General features: G+C 37.7%; 1 protein-coding gene across 9 annotated transcripts in view; it reads right to left on the bottom strand.

Annotated features, from left to right (window-relative positions):
* The window catches only part of HERC1 (HECT and RLD domain containing E3 ubiquitin protein ligase family member 1), a 110,921-nt gene that overhangs the window by 60,851 nt on the left and 32,594 nt on the right, over positions 1 to 17,476 (bottom strand). For 8 of the 9 annotated variants that reach the window (XM_082060608.1, XM_082060607.1, XM_082060609.1 and 5 more), the window contains exons 2-17: positions 15,141 to 16,096; positions 13,774 to 13,869; positions 13,265 to 13,459; positions 11,331 to 11,642; positions 10,558 to 10,654; positions 10,226 to 10,369; positions 8,745 to 8,872; positions 7,786 to 7,930; positions 7,520 to 7,691; positions 6,381 to 6,515; positions 4,614 to 4,779; positions 3,906 to 4,031; positions 2,547 to 2,768; positions 1,680 to 1,832; positions 1,383 to 1,515; positions 705 to 896 (exon numbers count right to left, since the gene is read on the bottom strand). In XM_082060608.1, coding sequence (XP_081916734.1) covers positions 705 to 896; positions 1,383 to 1,515; positions 1,680 to 1,832; positions 2,547 to 2,768; positions 3,906 to 4,031; positions 4,614 to 4,779; positions 6,381 to 6,515; positions 7,520 to 7,691; positions 7,786 to 7,930; positions 8,745 to 8,872; positions 10,226 to 10,369; positions 10,558 to 10,654; positions 11,331 to 11,642; positions 13,265 to 13,459; positions 13,774 to 13,869; positions 15,141 to 16,070 — 3,346 coding nt within the window. In that variant the 5' untranslated portion in view covers positions 16,071 to 16,096. The remainder of the gene's footprint in view (positions 1 to 704; positions 897 to 1,382; positions 1,516 to 1,679; positions 1,833 to 2,546; positions 2,769 to 3,905; positions 4,032 to 4,613; positions 4,780 to 6,380; positions 6,516 to 7,519; positions 7,692 to 7,785; positions 7,931 to 8,744; positions 8,873 to 10,225; positions 10,370 to 10,557; positions 10,655 to 11,330; positions 11,643 to 13,264; positions 13,460 to 13,773; positions 13,870 to 15,140; positions 16,097 to 17,476) is intronic. The other variant, XM_082060615.1, reaches the window with a different exon arrangement.

Here is a 17,476-nt window from a genome sequence, read left to right as displayed (position 1 = left end):
TAACATCACAACGTCAGCAGAGCAGAGGCCATCACCTTTCATGGGACAACTGTTCGCACTCAGTGAAGTAAAGGCTCTTTCAAACTCTGCACAAGGACCTATTCTTGTCCAATACATATTTCTTTTTGTTCTGATAAACATGCACGGATAAATGATATTAACTGGAAACAGCACTTAATAAAAGCATAAAACCTTGACAAAAATATTAATAAAAAAGTCAATGAATGGCAAATAAGCATAGCACCTCCTATCACAAATTCTGGTCACTTTACCACTGTTTTTATATTTCTGTTTCACTGGCACCAGAAATACATTGTGGCACATATTCAGGAATTTGGCAGGTAAGTAATGATTTTAAGTTAAAATTCTATAACACCATGAAATGGAAAGCAGAAGTCATGGACATGGAAGTAAACAGATTATGACAAAACTATCTATTAGTTGCATCAGAGGAAGTTCAGATCAGACATTAGGAAAAGGTTCTTCATTGAGAGGGTGGGTCAGTCACTGAACAGGCTCCCCAGAAAGCGGCCACAGCACCACGTCTGTCAGAGCTCTAAAAGTGTCCAGACGATGCTCTCAGCCATATGGTTGAAAAGCAGATGTAGCAAGACGCTTAGCAGGAAATTTAAACTTCCACTATGAAAAGATGACATGCCATTATTTATTTTTCAGATTAAAAGTGTGCTAGATATTACACTTACCATGAAGTGGCCACTGTAGTTCTTGATCTTCTAAAAGGGCTGCAGCAGGTAACAGTCTGTTAAGACGATCTAAAGGTGGCAACAGATCTAGCAGGTAACTCAACAAAGGCCGAGCTACTGATACTGGCAGTAACAATAATGAGTTGACAATCTGAGACAGCATACTACCAGCAGCCGATACATAAATAACATCTACAGAGAAAGAAGATATAACTATATAATTATAATTATCATCCAGAATATAATTACATTCCAAGCACAATTTAACAAGTCAGAAAGAATTGCATAAAAATATATCAGCTACCTCAAAATGTCTCAATTGCACATGTTGAACTGGGCTGCTTGTTTAAGAATTATTCATTCATTCCATATTGTAGCTATGTATTTTTCAGAAATCTCAAGAAAAAGGTACTTTTAAGAAGAGAAATATAGAACTGACAAAACTGAAACAATAATGCACAGAGACAATATCCTCTCTAGTCTGTATTTTTCCTATATGCAAAATGTTCTATTAAAAACATGAAGCAGATGCTACCCTTGGGTAGTCAATTGATCTCCTTTGAGGGAGGCTTGGGCAGATATGGGGAAAAGAAGGTATTTTATTATTCAAAGCTAAACAAACATGAACTGCCCTAAGCTTATGGTGCCACCATTACTGATTTTTCCGTGAACACTGACCTCTCAGTTTTTCCCCAACACTACCATTCCAAGAGCTTTCCTTAAGCAGCGTTGCAGAACGGGAATAGATATCTGTGGCATGAGGCAATAAAAGCTGCAGGTGTTTGTGAAGCAGGGCCACGCTGCTGGAATTCTGGAAGAAAACAATCAACCAAACATAAGAATGACTCTGTAATGTATTTAGGGGGTTCAGTATTTAAATCAGTTTAGCTTTCACATACTTAGAAGCAACATTCTGTTGCTCATGCATATGGAATTAATTTCCCCGCCCCAAATAATAAAAATAAGGACACACACCTCACTAACACTGTTGATGTGGCAATAAGCCAGCAACTGTTTCTGCAGTGAACACAGAAGCTCATGAAGATGAGCAGGCTGGCTGTTTTCTGATGACGATGTACCCAGTAAGAATTTATCACTGTTTTTTTCCAGTTCTCCAAAGGCTTGGTCCTATTAAGACAAAAAGGGAGGGGAAAAAAGAACAATTCACTCTGCCTTCAAATACAATAACACTTTACTATCACCTTAAAAAGCTTTTTTTACCTTTACCATTTGCACCTGTGATTATCAAAGACATGGGATAATGTCAAGTGGATTATGGGATAACCAAATTTGAAATTACAATCATTTGGAATGTCAGCGTAGTGATGGCGACAGCTGTCAAGCGGTCTATAAAGGGTATTTACAGATGCAGAAATATTTTTCTTTCAACTGACCAAGGATAACTGGATGAAAGAACTTTTGCCCCACCCTGACTCCCAAATGCTAAAACCCTGTTTCTCACCGGTTTAATAAAAGTTGTTTTGGACCCTGTTGTCCCTTAAACTAACCTTGGGGTGCCTCCGTGACAATTACATTCTATCTTCCAAAAAATTCTGAAGCCAAAGTCAGAGCAATAAAATATTTCAGTCTGATATGAAACCATGTACATAAGAGCCAGGTTAAACAATAAATACCACTACAATAACATTAGAACCATAATTGTTAGAGACTATTTAACTGATTTTAGTCCACTGCAGGACAAATACATATGGCAATGCTACTTTCGATAAACAAGAAGAGCACCATTTTCTGAAACTGGAGAAAACTTTCTAACCCTTCTAAGTACCCAAAATTCATTCCCATTAAAAAAAATAAATAAATAAACCCAAGTCCTATACATACTGTATAAAATCCCAAATTTCTTAGAAGAGTCTTCATTAAGATTTCAGCCAGATGAGTATCCGGGTGACTGCTCTGGACAGCGTACGTTTGATCAGAGAGATTTCCGTAGCTGATACACAAGGAGGACGTTTCTGTGGCATCAGAGGGTGAGCTATAGCCAAGCAGGGAAGCTACGTGGGTGTGATCCTGCAAGCTCGTCAGAATAATATCCAATTGCATTCTCTAAAGAAAAATGTTTAGACACAAGAAACACTCTTCATTAACTAAGATAAAATAATGAGCTAAGAAGAAAAAAGCATCAGGCACAGTTATGCAATAAAAAGATTCTAATGAGATGTGAAAATAAGCTTCGGCAAAAAAGACCAAAGTTTTTTCTGCAGATTTGTAGTATTAGGGAACAGACAAAGATACTGAATTACAAGACCATACCTATTAAAAATGTGAGATTAAGAGAAAGAGATTAGACATTGGACCGAATGCTTTCACCAGTTTGTTCTGGTTATCTGATTGTGGGCGGGGGGAAGTGGAGGGTCATTATTCCAATTTATACATAGGAAAAAGGAAAGGGTAAAAAGCGGGACAAGCATACAAGTGAGGTGGTAGATGTAGAGTAATGACCTTTAATTTCAGTATTGTTCCCCACTGTTACTGGATACAACTCCTCAAAAAACTAAACTTGCTCTATCCTACTAATTGTCAGGGGTTTTTGTTTGTACTGGTATTAGAAATCTTCAGAAAATGACAATTAGAAGATTCTATTTCATAGTTTTAGTATCAGTGTAAACCAGTCTGTTTTACAGTTTACAAAATAAAGAATTTGACGAGGAAGAACCGAATAATAGTTTCTCTCATGTTTTTAACCCAAGGCTACTGCTGAAGCATCAGTACCTACTGCCCTCAAGGACAGGAATGGATGCTCCTTGAATTTCTTTCCTTCCATTTGTAGGACACTGGGTAAGTCTCCCAACCTGCACTAATTCTTCTTCTTCATATTCGAGAAAGAAGAAAAAAAGGAACATCCCAGTCATCTTTGAGAAGTAGGGTAAAAACAATATAGGCAAGTTAATTTTCTGTTACCAAAACTTGTTCAATCAGTCTAGTATTCAAAAATATCTAACCTTCAAACTTGTCTTGATAGGCTAACACAGCAATTCCTATCCTTTCTGTAGTGAAGCTTCACTGGAGAAAATGTAGTGCTCCTTACATCACTGCATCCTGATTTAGCCAGGCTACAGATTTTGTTAAGTTGGGCTTTGCACTATATCTCATCAATAATGTGCCTGCACTCTGCAAATGAGGCTCACCTCCAAAAAAAACCAAAACAGATTTTAAGCACAAATTAGTTTTATTTTACTTTACCTGTCCTTTGGATAAGCTTTCCCATCTATCAGGACCTTGTGGTAGAAGAGAATGTAGCAATTCCATTCTCTCTCGCAAGGGAGGAAGCAGCATAGTTGCTCCTACTGACAAAGTCTCAATTACAACCTAAAATTAGAGTAGCAGAAAATACTTCTTCAGTGGGGGAAAAAGAAAATTATCTCAATTGTACCTTTAAAAAATACAGTACATCCCACACAAAATATCCAAAACTTCCACTTAATTTCATTTACTATCAGTATTCTAGCACACAATAGCACATTAATGTTTTGTTCTGTAATGCAATAACATGCAGCACACTGAAGGGGTGCAATGAGACCAACATGTTGTCAAAACAATAAAGAATCTGTTCTAAGTTGCTATTTCCTGTAAGAGAGCTGTCTTAGGAGAAGTTACTCAACTAAGTTAGCTACTCAATCCACAACATTAACATTTTAGGCTACTACAAGCAATGATAATTAAAATGTTACAAAATAAAAGCAGCTTTTTGAAATTCTCATTCAAACATTCTCCTCTGCTTTCAGATCATAGAACAGTGATGGTGGTTGAATTTTTTATCTTCAATGAGTAAAACTGCCAAGTCAGAATCACGTTCATCTGAGGGCCAAGGTCAGAATGAGAAATCTCTAAGCACACAGTCAAAGAATAAAAAAAAAGTCATAGAATTGTAAACAAAAAAGCGTTACTTACTTCCTGAATTTCATCAGGGACAGAAGAGTCCATCAGTCTAAACAGCAAATTTCGAAGGGGACCAGCTTGGCGGCCAAGAATGCTGGTAGCTACACCACCAGCCAGGGCCAGGGCAAGGTGGTTAGAAAGCAGCTTCAAACACAATTTAAGAAAATTGTGATGTTCCCTGTAAAAAGAAATACATGCTGTTAATCTCTCCAATTATTAGCCTTAGTCCCCTTGCACATATTTGTGCACTAAGCTTTTCACTCTTGTTTGATTTCGCATACCAGAAAGATAAGTAAATTACAGCCAGGACTCTAAAGAAACTCCTCTGAAAACCTACTGCCAATCTGCCTAAAAGAACAAAAACCAAAACCAGGACAGAGAAAAGCATCTTTGTGGTTCCAAGAGGCATCCAGTTTAGAATAGTCTTCCCACAAATTAGGAGGCAAAATCATCCCAAAGCACACAAACAGACAGACAAATAAATGCTTCACATAAAAGAAAAAATAAACCTTGCAAGAAGTAGCCAATGTAATCTCCCCTCAGAAGATTTAGGAGTACAACCATCAGATTAATAATGAAAGTTGTAATATTAATTTCTAGTCTTCTTAAAAAATAAAACTTTTGAATGACTTTGTAGCAAAGAAAAAAGGTTCAAGAAGATCTTTGATATTTACAGTGGTGTTTGCAAACATCAGTGAGGAAACATTGATGCTTAATTTATTTAATAGCAACACATTTAAAACATCGCCTTTGGTAAAAAGACTCAAATCTGGAAGCTGTAGTAACAATTACTGATGATTGGTCAAAAGGCTGTTTACTATCAAGACAGGCTTAGTTTTGTTACATTTCATTTTCTGGAGAACCTTCCAGAAAAGACAAATTTGTGGAAATGTGTGTCTATATGGGAATTTATGTCTACGAGTCTCATGTTTGTGAGAAGCAGCCTGCATTTTCAAAAGTAATGGACTATCTTATCTTAAAATGAAATGAAATAAATAATATTCCACATGGAACTGATCACAAAATGTCCCAGATGTCACTACTGACCTCTGTCTGCAGCAGAAGCAAACTGCTGGAACTGTAATGCTATGCCTCATTACAAACTTTCATAGACAAATCAGTTCCTGAAAAAAATTAACTGCCTTTCTCCATTTTGATCATTCAGCTGGAAAAAAAGTTATGCTACTGGACATAACCGGAACAATAGAGTCATACGTGACCTTTAAAAAGTGTTTCACGCATTCTGAACGATTTCTGTTTCTCCAGAGGTGACCAGAGCTGCATGAAGCCAACGGCCCACCCTCACATGCTGAACACACTTGTAGAAAAATAACCTAATTCCTTAGATAGAAACAAGGTAATGGCAGCTATGCAGCTCCTGGACTGAGCATCACACGTGTGTTAGTCAGGAACTGAATGTGTGCATTGATGGATTATCACCTCAAGAGGGTTTTTTTTTTTCCTAAACTTATCAGTAGATTAGAATTTGCAAAGCAGAAATAATATCAAGAAGCAGTAAATGCATTTCAACTATATAGGAAAATGTGTTTTAAAGGATAACTCTGAAATAAAATATTTAATTCAGTGCACGATTAAAATAAATTCCAGACAACTGTTCCTACTGCATCTGAGGCACTGAAAAGCTCCTCTGTCATATAAACAAGTAAATAAACCAGACTTATGGTTGTTAAAGAGAAGACTAACCAGGACTAAGCCATGCACCACTGCTCTGAAGAAAAACATTTATAAAGATCTGTAACATGCATATGCTTTATGTACCTTGATGAAGGAAAAGGAAGAGGGGGTATTTCACTGTTAATTTTGTCACAGTAGTGCTCAAGGAAAGAACGAAGATGCGAAAAGGTACTTTCTTCAAGGTCCACACAATAGGGTCTGTGCCATGCCACAACTTGCCTGGAATCCAACATCAAAAGAAGTTACTATGAAAATATGCCCATGAACAGTTTAAGCAGGTTGAGTACACGCTTGACCAAACCAATTTTTTTCTTATAAGAAAACAGTATGATGATTGATGCTGACTAACTGCCTCAGCCATATGTATTTCATCTGATTCATGCAAAAGCTGACCAATACTCACAAACCTGGTTTTTGTAGAAATGCTGGATTGATAAAGAGACTTTGATACAATGTAGGGAGAATTCAAAAGGAGTAGTACCACTTAGTACTATTTGAGGCTATTTTCTTAACTGATTTTTCTAAGACAGCTCCCTTTAAAACAGGGCACTTGAAATTCTTCCTGAATTATCTTCCAAATACTGTTTCTCTATTCCTTTGTGTTAGCCCATCTATAAACCTAAAGTTTACCAGTTCAATCATTTGCTCATGTCCTTGGTGTAACAAAGTATTATTTCTGTTATTGTATGTTAATAATCAAATTATTTCTTTAGGTACCTGGTTTTATGTCAGCTTACCAACTAACCATCCAGGAATTGGTTAAAATGTTTAAATCCACATCAGTAGCTGGTGTAAACTTGCCCATTTCCCCAACTCTTGTTCTTAGTTTACTCCTTGTTACACTAAAGCAAACTGCCTAAGCCATACAAAAAGTGAGTTTTTTCTCCTCCCACTGCCTAACTTGCCAATTTTTAGTAAACAGAAGTAATTTTTGTCTAACAGCAAGTATGAAATCCTCATATACAAATAACTAATAGCCAAATCCTTGGTGCTGCTATATTTTCATTTGTAGTCTCCAATACTTTAAAAGGAAGGAAGAAGAGAAGGAAAGAGAGGAAGAGAAATAGAAGGTGAGGAAGAAGAAAAGACTCTCCACTCCAAAACATTACAAGCAGAATACTTGGAATGCGTGACACAGTTAACACCTTCAAGAAAGACCTACAGGTATCGCAAAGTGGACTTGTAGAAAAAGAATTATCCCTGTCCCCCAGTGTCAGTGTTACCTGTCCCTTGGGAGAGCTGTCCAGGCAAGGCTGTGGGATGTTCCTGCTGAAATCTGTTGAATTGCAACTCCATCTAAACCACTTACTTTCTTCGGTTTAGTAATGGGACCGGTAGAGTTTCCCTGACCACACTGTCCCATTGAATTGTTACCCCAAGCATAAACTTCGTTATCTATAAACATAAACAAAGCAGAAAGCAAAACCTGAGATACAAGTGCTTTTGATCAAGAGGAATACTATGTATTTTTACACCTTATTCTATTTACCGTGAGAAAGTGCCAAACAGTGACTGTCACCAATGGAAATATCAACTATTCTTGTAGCAGCCAGTTCTTCAATAAGCTTGGGCCTGAGAGCAGTTGCCTCCGAAGAGCCACAGCCAAGGCACGCGCCGCAGCCCCACGCGTAAACCTAGAGCAAACCAACCACAGAACATCAGCGCCTCGAATCTGTATTACTGGTGACCACGAACAAACAAAATACCAGATAACCCCCTGCACATTAATCGCAACTACGTTTTCAACAAAACAGAAATAGTGCTTTCCCGGCGCTTTTTTTTCTGCCCAACCACTCAGATCACTAGCCACATCAATGGGGAGGCTGTTGCAAGAAATGAAACTGCTACAGTCACTTCAGCACTCCCAATTCCACCCTGCAAACCACACTGCCTCAGCATCAAAGCGGGGTCACTTAGGGTACACGTAGAAATGCTTATTGTCTTACATGCATACACATTATAGCAGCAAGGGCCCCTATTTACCAACTAAACATTTCTCTCCAAGCTCTCCTGAGATTTGACAGACTAGAAAGAAAACTCTCTGTTAACACCTATATTTAAACTCAGATGCATTTAAAAAAGCTATTAAATCACTTAACTAACTAAAAATTATAAGCCTTTCACTGCTTTTTTGCTTCCAGAACCCACCTTACTTCCTGAATCCAATTTCGTTTTGGACTGATTACATTTACTAACCTAAAAATAATTTGTTTTCCGTGGCTAAGCAAGACTCTTGAAAAGTGTATTTGTAGATGACTCTTCAGCATATTTTTCATTACTCTAGTGCATTAGGATCTCAATACTGCAGTCAATCTCTAATCAAGAGCTCTACTGATATTCAAGTGCTAGTTGAATATTTTCTCAACAGCCAAAATAAATGCTGAAGTAATGATCCCACACCGTCTTCACCAACTCCCATCATTTGATTGGACACTTGCTGTTGCCTACCTGCCCTGTTGATGTCAAGGCAAGTGAAGATTGGCTCCCAGCACAAACTTTTCGAATAAACATTCCTTGCAGGGCTTCTATAACTTTAGGTTTATATACTCTATTTGTATCACCATGACCAAGCTTGCCTACAAAAGGAGGAAAACACAAGTGGAAAAGTATTTTTAATATATAAACTACAACAATTCTAAGCACCTAAAAGGAATTCTCTTTGGATTTCCAAAAATGTCAGTGTATATTTTTAAAAATAAAGCATATTACAAAATCTATTCTGTTTCACACAGAATCACAGAATGTTAGGGATTGGAAGGGATCTCAAAAGCTCATCCAGTCCAATATAAAAATTTCTCTATCCTACTTTATGAAGTGATTTGAAAAAAACCCAACTTTTCTGCATTGTCTCCTAACAGCTGTGTGCATTTGTGTACACATTAATATTTTTATTCCCATATTCCTCCTTTAAGTTTCTCTTGAATACAGCTATTTGTCTCCACAACTTCACCACTTTCAATCAATGACCTCAAAAACAAGGACTGTCCCTAGACCACATTAGAGTGTTGACAGAAAAGCATTCCTCAAAAGGAAGGAGAAAGAACCAAAATGTGAAATATATTACAAAGACTGATAATTTCTACAAAGGTCATGCTTTGATTCATGTTATTTTAGCTTTCCTACAACAATATTTTAGTATCACATCATTAATATCCAAAAGGCAAACTCTTTATAATTTACTGAAACAGAAGAGCAAACTCCAATACTTCATGAAGGTTACAGTGTCTGTCCCATTAAAAAATGTTTTTTCTACTGAAATTACAGAAGGAGGGAGACAGAGGAGCAGGAACAATTCTATATGCGCATGTCAGAGCTTGCTTTTGAATCAAATACCAATTCCTACCAGTTCCATTAACCAGCAATTTGATGATGAGATTTCTGTAGGCTGCATTCTCCTCTCCTCTCACACCAGGCTCGGCAGCAATAATACAGCAGTTCTGAATTTTAATTTTATCTAGCAGCCTAACCAATTTTAGATAAATACTGTAATAGTAGAAAATGAACAATTGTGTGTTTGACAAAGCATCTACTGGCAATAAGGCTTAGAAGCCTTTCGTTTTTGAGACAGGAGGTTGTTTCTTCAAGAGGCAGTTTAAATGCAATAGCTTTAATAGGTGAATACAGTTATTGCCACATCAAATAAGTGAGTTCATTTGAAGGTTAGCAGCAAAACATTTTTTCCAGAATTGTTTATGCATTCATTGAGCTTTCTATTCCGTGAAACCCATATTCTTTTTGATAACTCATTTTTAAACTCTGTAATCTTGCAGTTGAACTTCAAATATTGTATTTAGATGTTACTAAAATCCTTTTGTTGAACAGCTACTAAATGACAAAAAAAAACCCCACAACCACGTGCAAGGAGTACTGAGGCTATGAAGTAGATGAAATAAGACAAAAATTACTATCAAAACGTTAGTTTTACCTACCATTATCTCCTCCTCCAAATGACCATACTGTTCTCCCATCCTTGGACAGAGCGATTGTGTGTGAACTGCCACAGGAAACCTCCCCCACATTGCTAATGTCTTTTACTAAAGTTGGAATGTTACGGCTGTTGCTGTCACCATGACCTAAAGAAAAAAGAAAAATACATTTTCTTTTTGTGCTAGTTTAAATACAGTCACCTATATACACACACCTGTGGACATGTATATGTGTATTCAGAGGAAATGATGAGAGAACTGGGCAAATAAATGTATAGGATGATTACCAGACACAGGAATTCTTCCAAAAGCACCATATGACATCTTAAAATTACCTAATCTTCCAAAGTCTCCTTCTCCCCATGTATATAGCTCTCCATCTTCTGTAACAGCAGCGCTATGCCTGTATCCAGCTGATACACATACAACAACCTACAAAAATAAAAATCAAGTGTTTATACAAATTGAATAGGAAGTCTGAAAGCTTATGAAAGTCAAATTTCAGAAGCAGTCTATGTAAATCGACTTGTTCACTCATTTGGAGCAAGTACACACATAAATTAATCTTTGCAATCTTTTCTATTTAGTATTTGGTAAGCAGAAATCACAAAGACACAGGTTTACATACAAAATTGGTCATGATTTATCATGCAAAGTTAACATAATGACATCCTAGTCTTACAGTAGCAAACAGCATCATCAGTGGATGTTTAGAATGCTGGCCACAACACAGACAGGAAGGAGAAGGCCCTGTAGCACAGCACCAAGCCACTCTTCAAATGAAGCCACTAAGAAATTGTATATGAAAAGTCCTAACATTACAGCTAACAAAAGCTGCCATCTCTGGGAAAGACACCGCAGTTCAGCAAAAGCACACGAGCAGCTTTCAGTCTTAAGACTAGGAGAAGGTTTACTGCCAATGCCATTGTCCAAATCACATGCCTAAAGGCAAGCCTAAATTTCAGTGCTTTGCTGAAAGCAGACTCAGCTTCAACGAGAAGTTCAGACAAAACACACAACTTTTCCTTCAGATTTTGTATCTTTCAAATGTTACTCATCATCACAGCTGAACAGAACACAAATAGGTATTCTACTACACAAAACATACCTTTCCTTGCAGAGGGCCCTGAATAAGTTTGGGATACTTCTGTGTTGAACTATTGCCATGTCCCAGTTTTCCGTAGTCACCGTCACCCCAGCTGAAGACCTCCCCTTCTGTTGTAAACGCTAAAGTGTGACCATCAGATCCCTTTGAAGATGACACTTTTTTAATAGACCTATGAGGCTCAAAAGTCAATTTTTTCAATGTGGACTGATTGTTGGAGTCACCCAGTCCTAGTCTGCCATAGCTGCCTTTACCACAGGCTCGAACAGAACCATCCGTAGAAATAACAAAAGTACAATATTGTCCGGCTTCAATCTAAAACAAAAAGGTTAAAAGAGTAAAAAAGAAACATTAGGTAAATGTAAAATTCACATATATATCTAGAAGTTGGCATTTTTTAACAGAATGACAGGTTGTTTACATAACCCTTTCATATAACGTAATGCAAAATTACAGAGAATTGGGACTCAAGCAAGCAGCAAAATTCAAATTATTGAAAAATATTTTGAGTAAATCTGTTCTGGAGGCAAAGGATATAAATAGTGATTAATCTATTTGATTTATTTGCATATCTTCTACAGACCAAAGAACTCAGACTGCCTTCAGATCTCCAAGACCAATGAATAAGATGCCTTCAAAGACTGTCCATTTCCAATTTTTTAAGATTAAAAAGACAAAGTAACAGCTTGATAAAGCAATGTAGGTTTTGCTTCACTTTAACCAGTACCAAGCGGTAACCTTAAGGAAATATGTCAAATGCTAAAAATTCACTACCATTTGAGACCATGCATTTAAATTACATAAACCCCAAAGACATCAGACCAAAACTTTTTAAGAAAGTAAGAACTTGCTTCTATTTGGAAGTCAGTGCACAGCTGAACAATGTCCTAATAGCAAACCAGCTAAGCCTGCAATAATTTCCTATAAGAATCTTAATGCACTGTAAGTGCAGAGCAGGTTCAAATCTAAAGCATTAAGGCACCACACGTCCACGCCATTCAATGGCACAAAGCAGGCGGTGGACTGCACGGTGACAACCCTGTTTACTGTGAATTAGCTTCTTCATATAGGCAAATCCTACAGAAATCATCAATAAAGGTTAAAGAAAAAAATTCTTTATTCCAGAGGGAAATTACATAAATATGTCTCATGGGTGCGATTTAAAGAGTAACTCATTCATTCAGATTACTCATTCCACTCTTCTGTATCAGTGTTTTGTTTAAACGAACTGTTTTGAATGCATAAACTCACTTTATGGTGCCTGGTCCTGCAGACCACTGGCATATAAAATATATCAGTGATGTCAATACAAACGAATTCAGAAAATGCACCTAAATTGCCTAGTGACCAAAAAACGCTTTTACTTAAGTCAGTGCTGCAAATTCCATTTAGTAACAGAAAAGCACACTATTCTATTGTGTGCCACACGTCAATGGAAGTGCTCAGTTGCAACTGCAGAATCTGTGACTGAGCAGAAAGAGCACACTGTATACTGATTTTCACAGAGCTAATTAAAGTCACTGTGCCAGCAGTTAGCCTGGTTCGGACTTGAAAACTAGGCAACCTTAGTGTGGAAACCACTAATGGAAAAGAAGATTGAGCAGTTAAGACACCTTTTAAACAACAGTAAAAACCAAAACAACGCAACCCTACAGGCAAGCAAATGCGCCTCTGCAAATGCATTTCATAGCAAGTTGGATAATTCAATCAATCTTGTTACATGGATATCGATCTGTGTGAGTCATTAAAAGAAACAGAATGTTTTTTCCAAGCATCAATAAAAGTAGTGAGATACTTTCAGTAACTTGTGACTACTTCTGAGCATCACACCTTCGTTACGACTTGAGCATCAGAAACCAAGTACTATTTTCCAGTTTCACACTATAGCCACGAAGCTGTTCAATGTTATATAAGATATCACTATAAATAGTACTCACCGTCTGTGCATCAGAAAAACTTGGAGCAAGCTTGGGTTGAAGTATTTTCTCCTGAGTTCCTTCTACCAGTTGATGGCTGCTGTTGCTACCCCACACATACACTTCACAGGTCTCAGAAACAATGGGGGTATCACCTGTTTGAATGCTGTCAGGGCTGGCACATGTTCTTGAATAGTCTGATGCCATTCGACAAACCTATCAAAATGAGAGATTTATTACACAGCAGCATTTTCATTTATTTCCATATGGTCACAATGTTTAATGCAACTTTAATATCCCCCAATATGATCCTCTACCTAAAACACAAATCATCCATCAGCATATCATTAGCTTGTCCACGTTACTGTGTTTCTCTGCGTCTTGGTTTTTCACCTTTTTTTTGCCTTCCTCTTCTACTCCAGAATAACTCAGCAGAGGCTGGACCATACCTGTATGCACACACCAACCTGATGTGTGAGGGGGAAGTAAACCAAAATTACCTTAAAGTCAATGTTTGCTGCAAGACATACCTCTTCAAACAGACACAGAGCTGCCTCATAGAGTGAACACAAGCCATCAGATGTTCTAGTTGGCTCTCTCCATTGGCTTCGATCAGCAGATGATCCCTACAATTTTCAAGTGTTGTTATTATGAGAAAAATACTTCCATACAGCAACAGTGCACCTGTACAAAATACATTAGGGATTTGTTCTTATAGATAAGCAAAATTAAAAGCTCTTTCTATAAGCCTAAGTGCCTTTCTCCCCTGAGCTGTCATACCTGCATACACTTCAGCATAACAAGAATGTGACAAGTGCTAGTTAAACACTCTTAATCAGACATTGTTGTGAAAATATCTGGGTTTAATTTCTCCTAATACTGTTTTGTTCTGAAGTGCATGTCACTTGTGTTTAATTTAAAGTGATTAAAATTTAATTTAATAATGATTAATTATAATTATTTTTGTGTTTACATATCTTCCATATTTTGGTCTCTTATTTTAGGTCTAGTCCAAAAACAACAACAAAGTTGCCCATCAGGACATACAATTCAGATCCTACCACTGCCATGCCCTTCTTATGGTTGCCATTCTTTACATTTTTTAGTTGCTAACATTCATGTGTATTAGCAAGCATTACAAGCCTGAGAGGACACAAAAGAATGACCACCTCTGGGAAAAAGCCCTTCCCTGTTTCAGTCTGAGTGTATGAGCCATAAGCTCACTGGAGCTTCGGATTGCATATTGTGCAATAATTTCATAGTTTTAAAAAGAATATTCATCTAGGACCAGAAGTAGTCACTCAGCATATAAAGCAGTGTGCCATACTCCCAAACAACTTAGCTCCTTTCCTTATCGCGTTAATTTCTGAGCAGCAGTAAAAATGTTAAACATTCCAAATCTTACTGATTCTCCAAAGATGTATAAGCAGAGGGCCAGGTTAATTTGAGAGCAGGAATGTCCAATGTAAATAACTCTGAACAGGAAACAAGGCATATTGCAAAACTTTGAATTCTAAGCAAATTCAGCAAAGCAAGCCTAAAAAAACGGTTCCGTATTTTCTAATTTTTTTGCTATGAACTTAAATGTAAAGTGCAAGCGGATCAAGTACATCCTTGATTTTCTTCCTGAATTTAGAGCATAACGCCAAAAGTGACAACACAGGGATTGCTTTGCTGTTTCATCTCCTTTACCTACAAGTAAATGGGTGGGCAAGAAGGAAGAGACAGTGGGCAACAAATGAAATTCTGAAAAAAATATTTAATCAAAAAAAACCCCATTCTTTTTAACATAGCAAGTAAACTGTTCAGCAAACTGGCATTAAGTGCTGAGAGCCTATTTAAAGTTAAGAATGCAACTACATTTGCTATGTAGAAAAATCAAAGCTGGTACACCTACCAAAGATCGTCGCATCTGCGTCAATATACTCATAAAGCAATCAAAGCTGATCATCCCTTCTGGATTCTGCAGTAACTTGGTTTTCTCCATGGTATTCACTACAGCTGAAGCACCTAAAGCCATTTCTATCCATTCCAGAAGATATCGCAAGGAACCTCGTTGGGCAGCCAAACCAAGAAGCAATTCAGAAGCTAATCTACGACCTAAGGTGTCTGCCCCAGAGTTTGGAATCGTTACTCCTTTCAGAAATGTTGTTACTTGTGATAAACAGTCCAACCCCATTGGTGGAATCTTGCTCTCATTTGCTAAAGATAAAGGCGGTAAAGAGCTCACGACTTCTATCGCGGTATGGATAACGTCATTGCAAAGACTGAGGCCAGGTCCTGACGCGGGCATCATCCAGCTTTGCCTGAGCAGTGCAAACAACAAGCTCAATCCAGTCCGAACCCCCATTTCTATGAGTGCATCTGTACTGGACCTAGGACGTTCGCTGACAGAATGCACATCGGCGGATCCAGAACTGCTTTCTGGTGAATGCTGCTGTTGTTTCACCTTACCCTTGTCATGATATTTATTAGAAAGTGCATAGAAGACACGCTGCAACACAAGGAGACGTTTTCGAAGCGCTCCAGCAAACGGAGAGTCTGAGCACACCATCTTCGCCAGTGCCAGCTGGCTGCTAAGAAGGGCATCCAAGTAGTGGTCCTGTTCATCACTAGACAGAGATTCCCGCTCAAAATCTGGTAACTGAGGTCCTTTGAGGCACAAAACCTGCTGGGGCAATGGCACTACTTCTTTATTGCTGACTAACTTAGCGTACAGGACAGAAACTCCCTCCCTTGTTGCAATAGATTCACTGTCTTCTGTGATCCAGGAGCTGTTTAGATGCTCAAGCCATTTCAGCTTCACCGGTGGGACCATAGCTGCCATGTTGGTTCACTCCTTTGCCATTAGTCCTGAAGAAGAAAAACACTGTCAATAGGTGGGCAGCATTATCTGCAGAACTTATTACAGTAGAACAAATCCTAATAATTCTTTAAGAAAGCCAGTAGCAAAAGGTTAATCACTAAATCAACCAAAGTTCCACCATTTTACCCATCTAAGTTCTGCAACCTTCCAACACATTATGAATCATGACTCAATAAAATATTATTATGAAATTGCCACAAAATTCCTTGGAATCCTGTGGTTAGAATGGGACTCCTCACCACACGGCACAAAGCTTTTTTTGGCTAGCGCTAGTCCCTGGAATACACCTCTTTTCTGACTTTTGTGCTGCCTGAACTCAAGCCAACATATTTAGCTAAACAGAAAAATCCCATTTTCCCTGGTTATTCCCTTGAGAGACGCAGTAGGGTCTGAGTTGTGCACAGGTGGTCTACAACCTGTTACAAAATCCATGTGTGAAACTTGGAATGCTTTGGTATTAAGACACTTGTAACTTGGCTTAAGTGCAAAGCAGTTTCAAAGCTTACAATTCATTACAGGGGAATGCATTTTTTGTTCACTTTTTTAAATTCAAAATCTAAAATAAATCAACAGATGGAAAAGTTACACTTAAATTACAGAATATCAGATGTTATTGAAATTTAACCTGAGTACATCAACTTTCAAACTGAACATGGCAACATGTCCTCTTTGGTCACCTTCAGAAGGGAGAATATAGTGTTGGAAAAGCAGATTATTTTCTCTATATCACCCTTCTTCCAGGATAACACACCATAGGTGCACAGCACAGACAGTACGGCAAACGTGCATATGGCCTTGAAGTTCCCCAGTGCTCAGTCACCACAAACTTTTTCACCATACTACTCAAAATGAAAGCGTAAAGCATTTTTTTAAAAATTATGAGATGGGCATCTTATATATTCAAAAGCATACAGTACAATTTAGGCAAATTAAGCTGTAATAAACTACTTCAAAAATTAAGTTGGTATAAGTTTATAAAGAACTGTAGGTTAGGAACACAAGATTTGGAAGTAAAATGGGGGGAAAAAAATCAAGCTGATTTTCAGTTAAGTTTTGAGAGATCTTCTCTATCTTGAAACCAACAATGTAATACTTTGCTTAATGAATGGGTAAAACAACGACAACACAAAGTGCAGAGCCAACTCTATCGCTGCAGATGAGAACGTCACATGTGAAAAACTCTATGTAGATGAGAAGTAGTGAGATTAATAGCTTGAAATTTAATGGTGAAACATGAGAGCTTATACAGTCATGGAATAAAAAGTTCTCCCATAAGCAGAAAATCTACTATTTGGAGATTGAAAAGCAGAAGAATCTAGTGAATCACAGAAGGATCATGAGTCACCATGAAAGAAAATACAATGCTG

The sequence above is a fragment of the Streptopelia decaocto genome (genome assembly GCF_964273445.1).
Source record: "Streptopelia decaocto genome assembly, chromosome: 9".
NCBI lineage: Eukaryota > Metazoa > Chordata > Aves > Columbiformes > Columbidae > Streptopelia > Streptopelia decaocto.
This window is presented reverse-complemented; position numbering and strand designations above follow the sequence as displayed.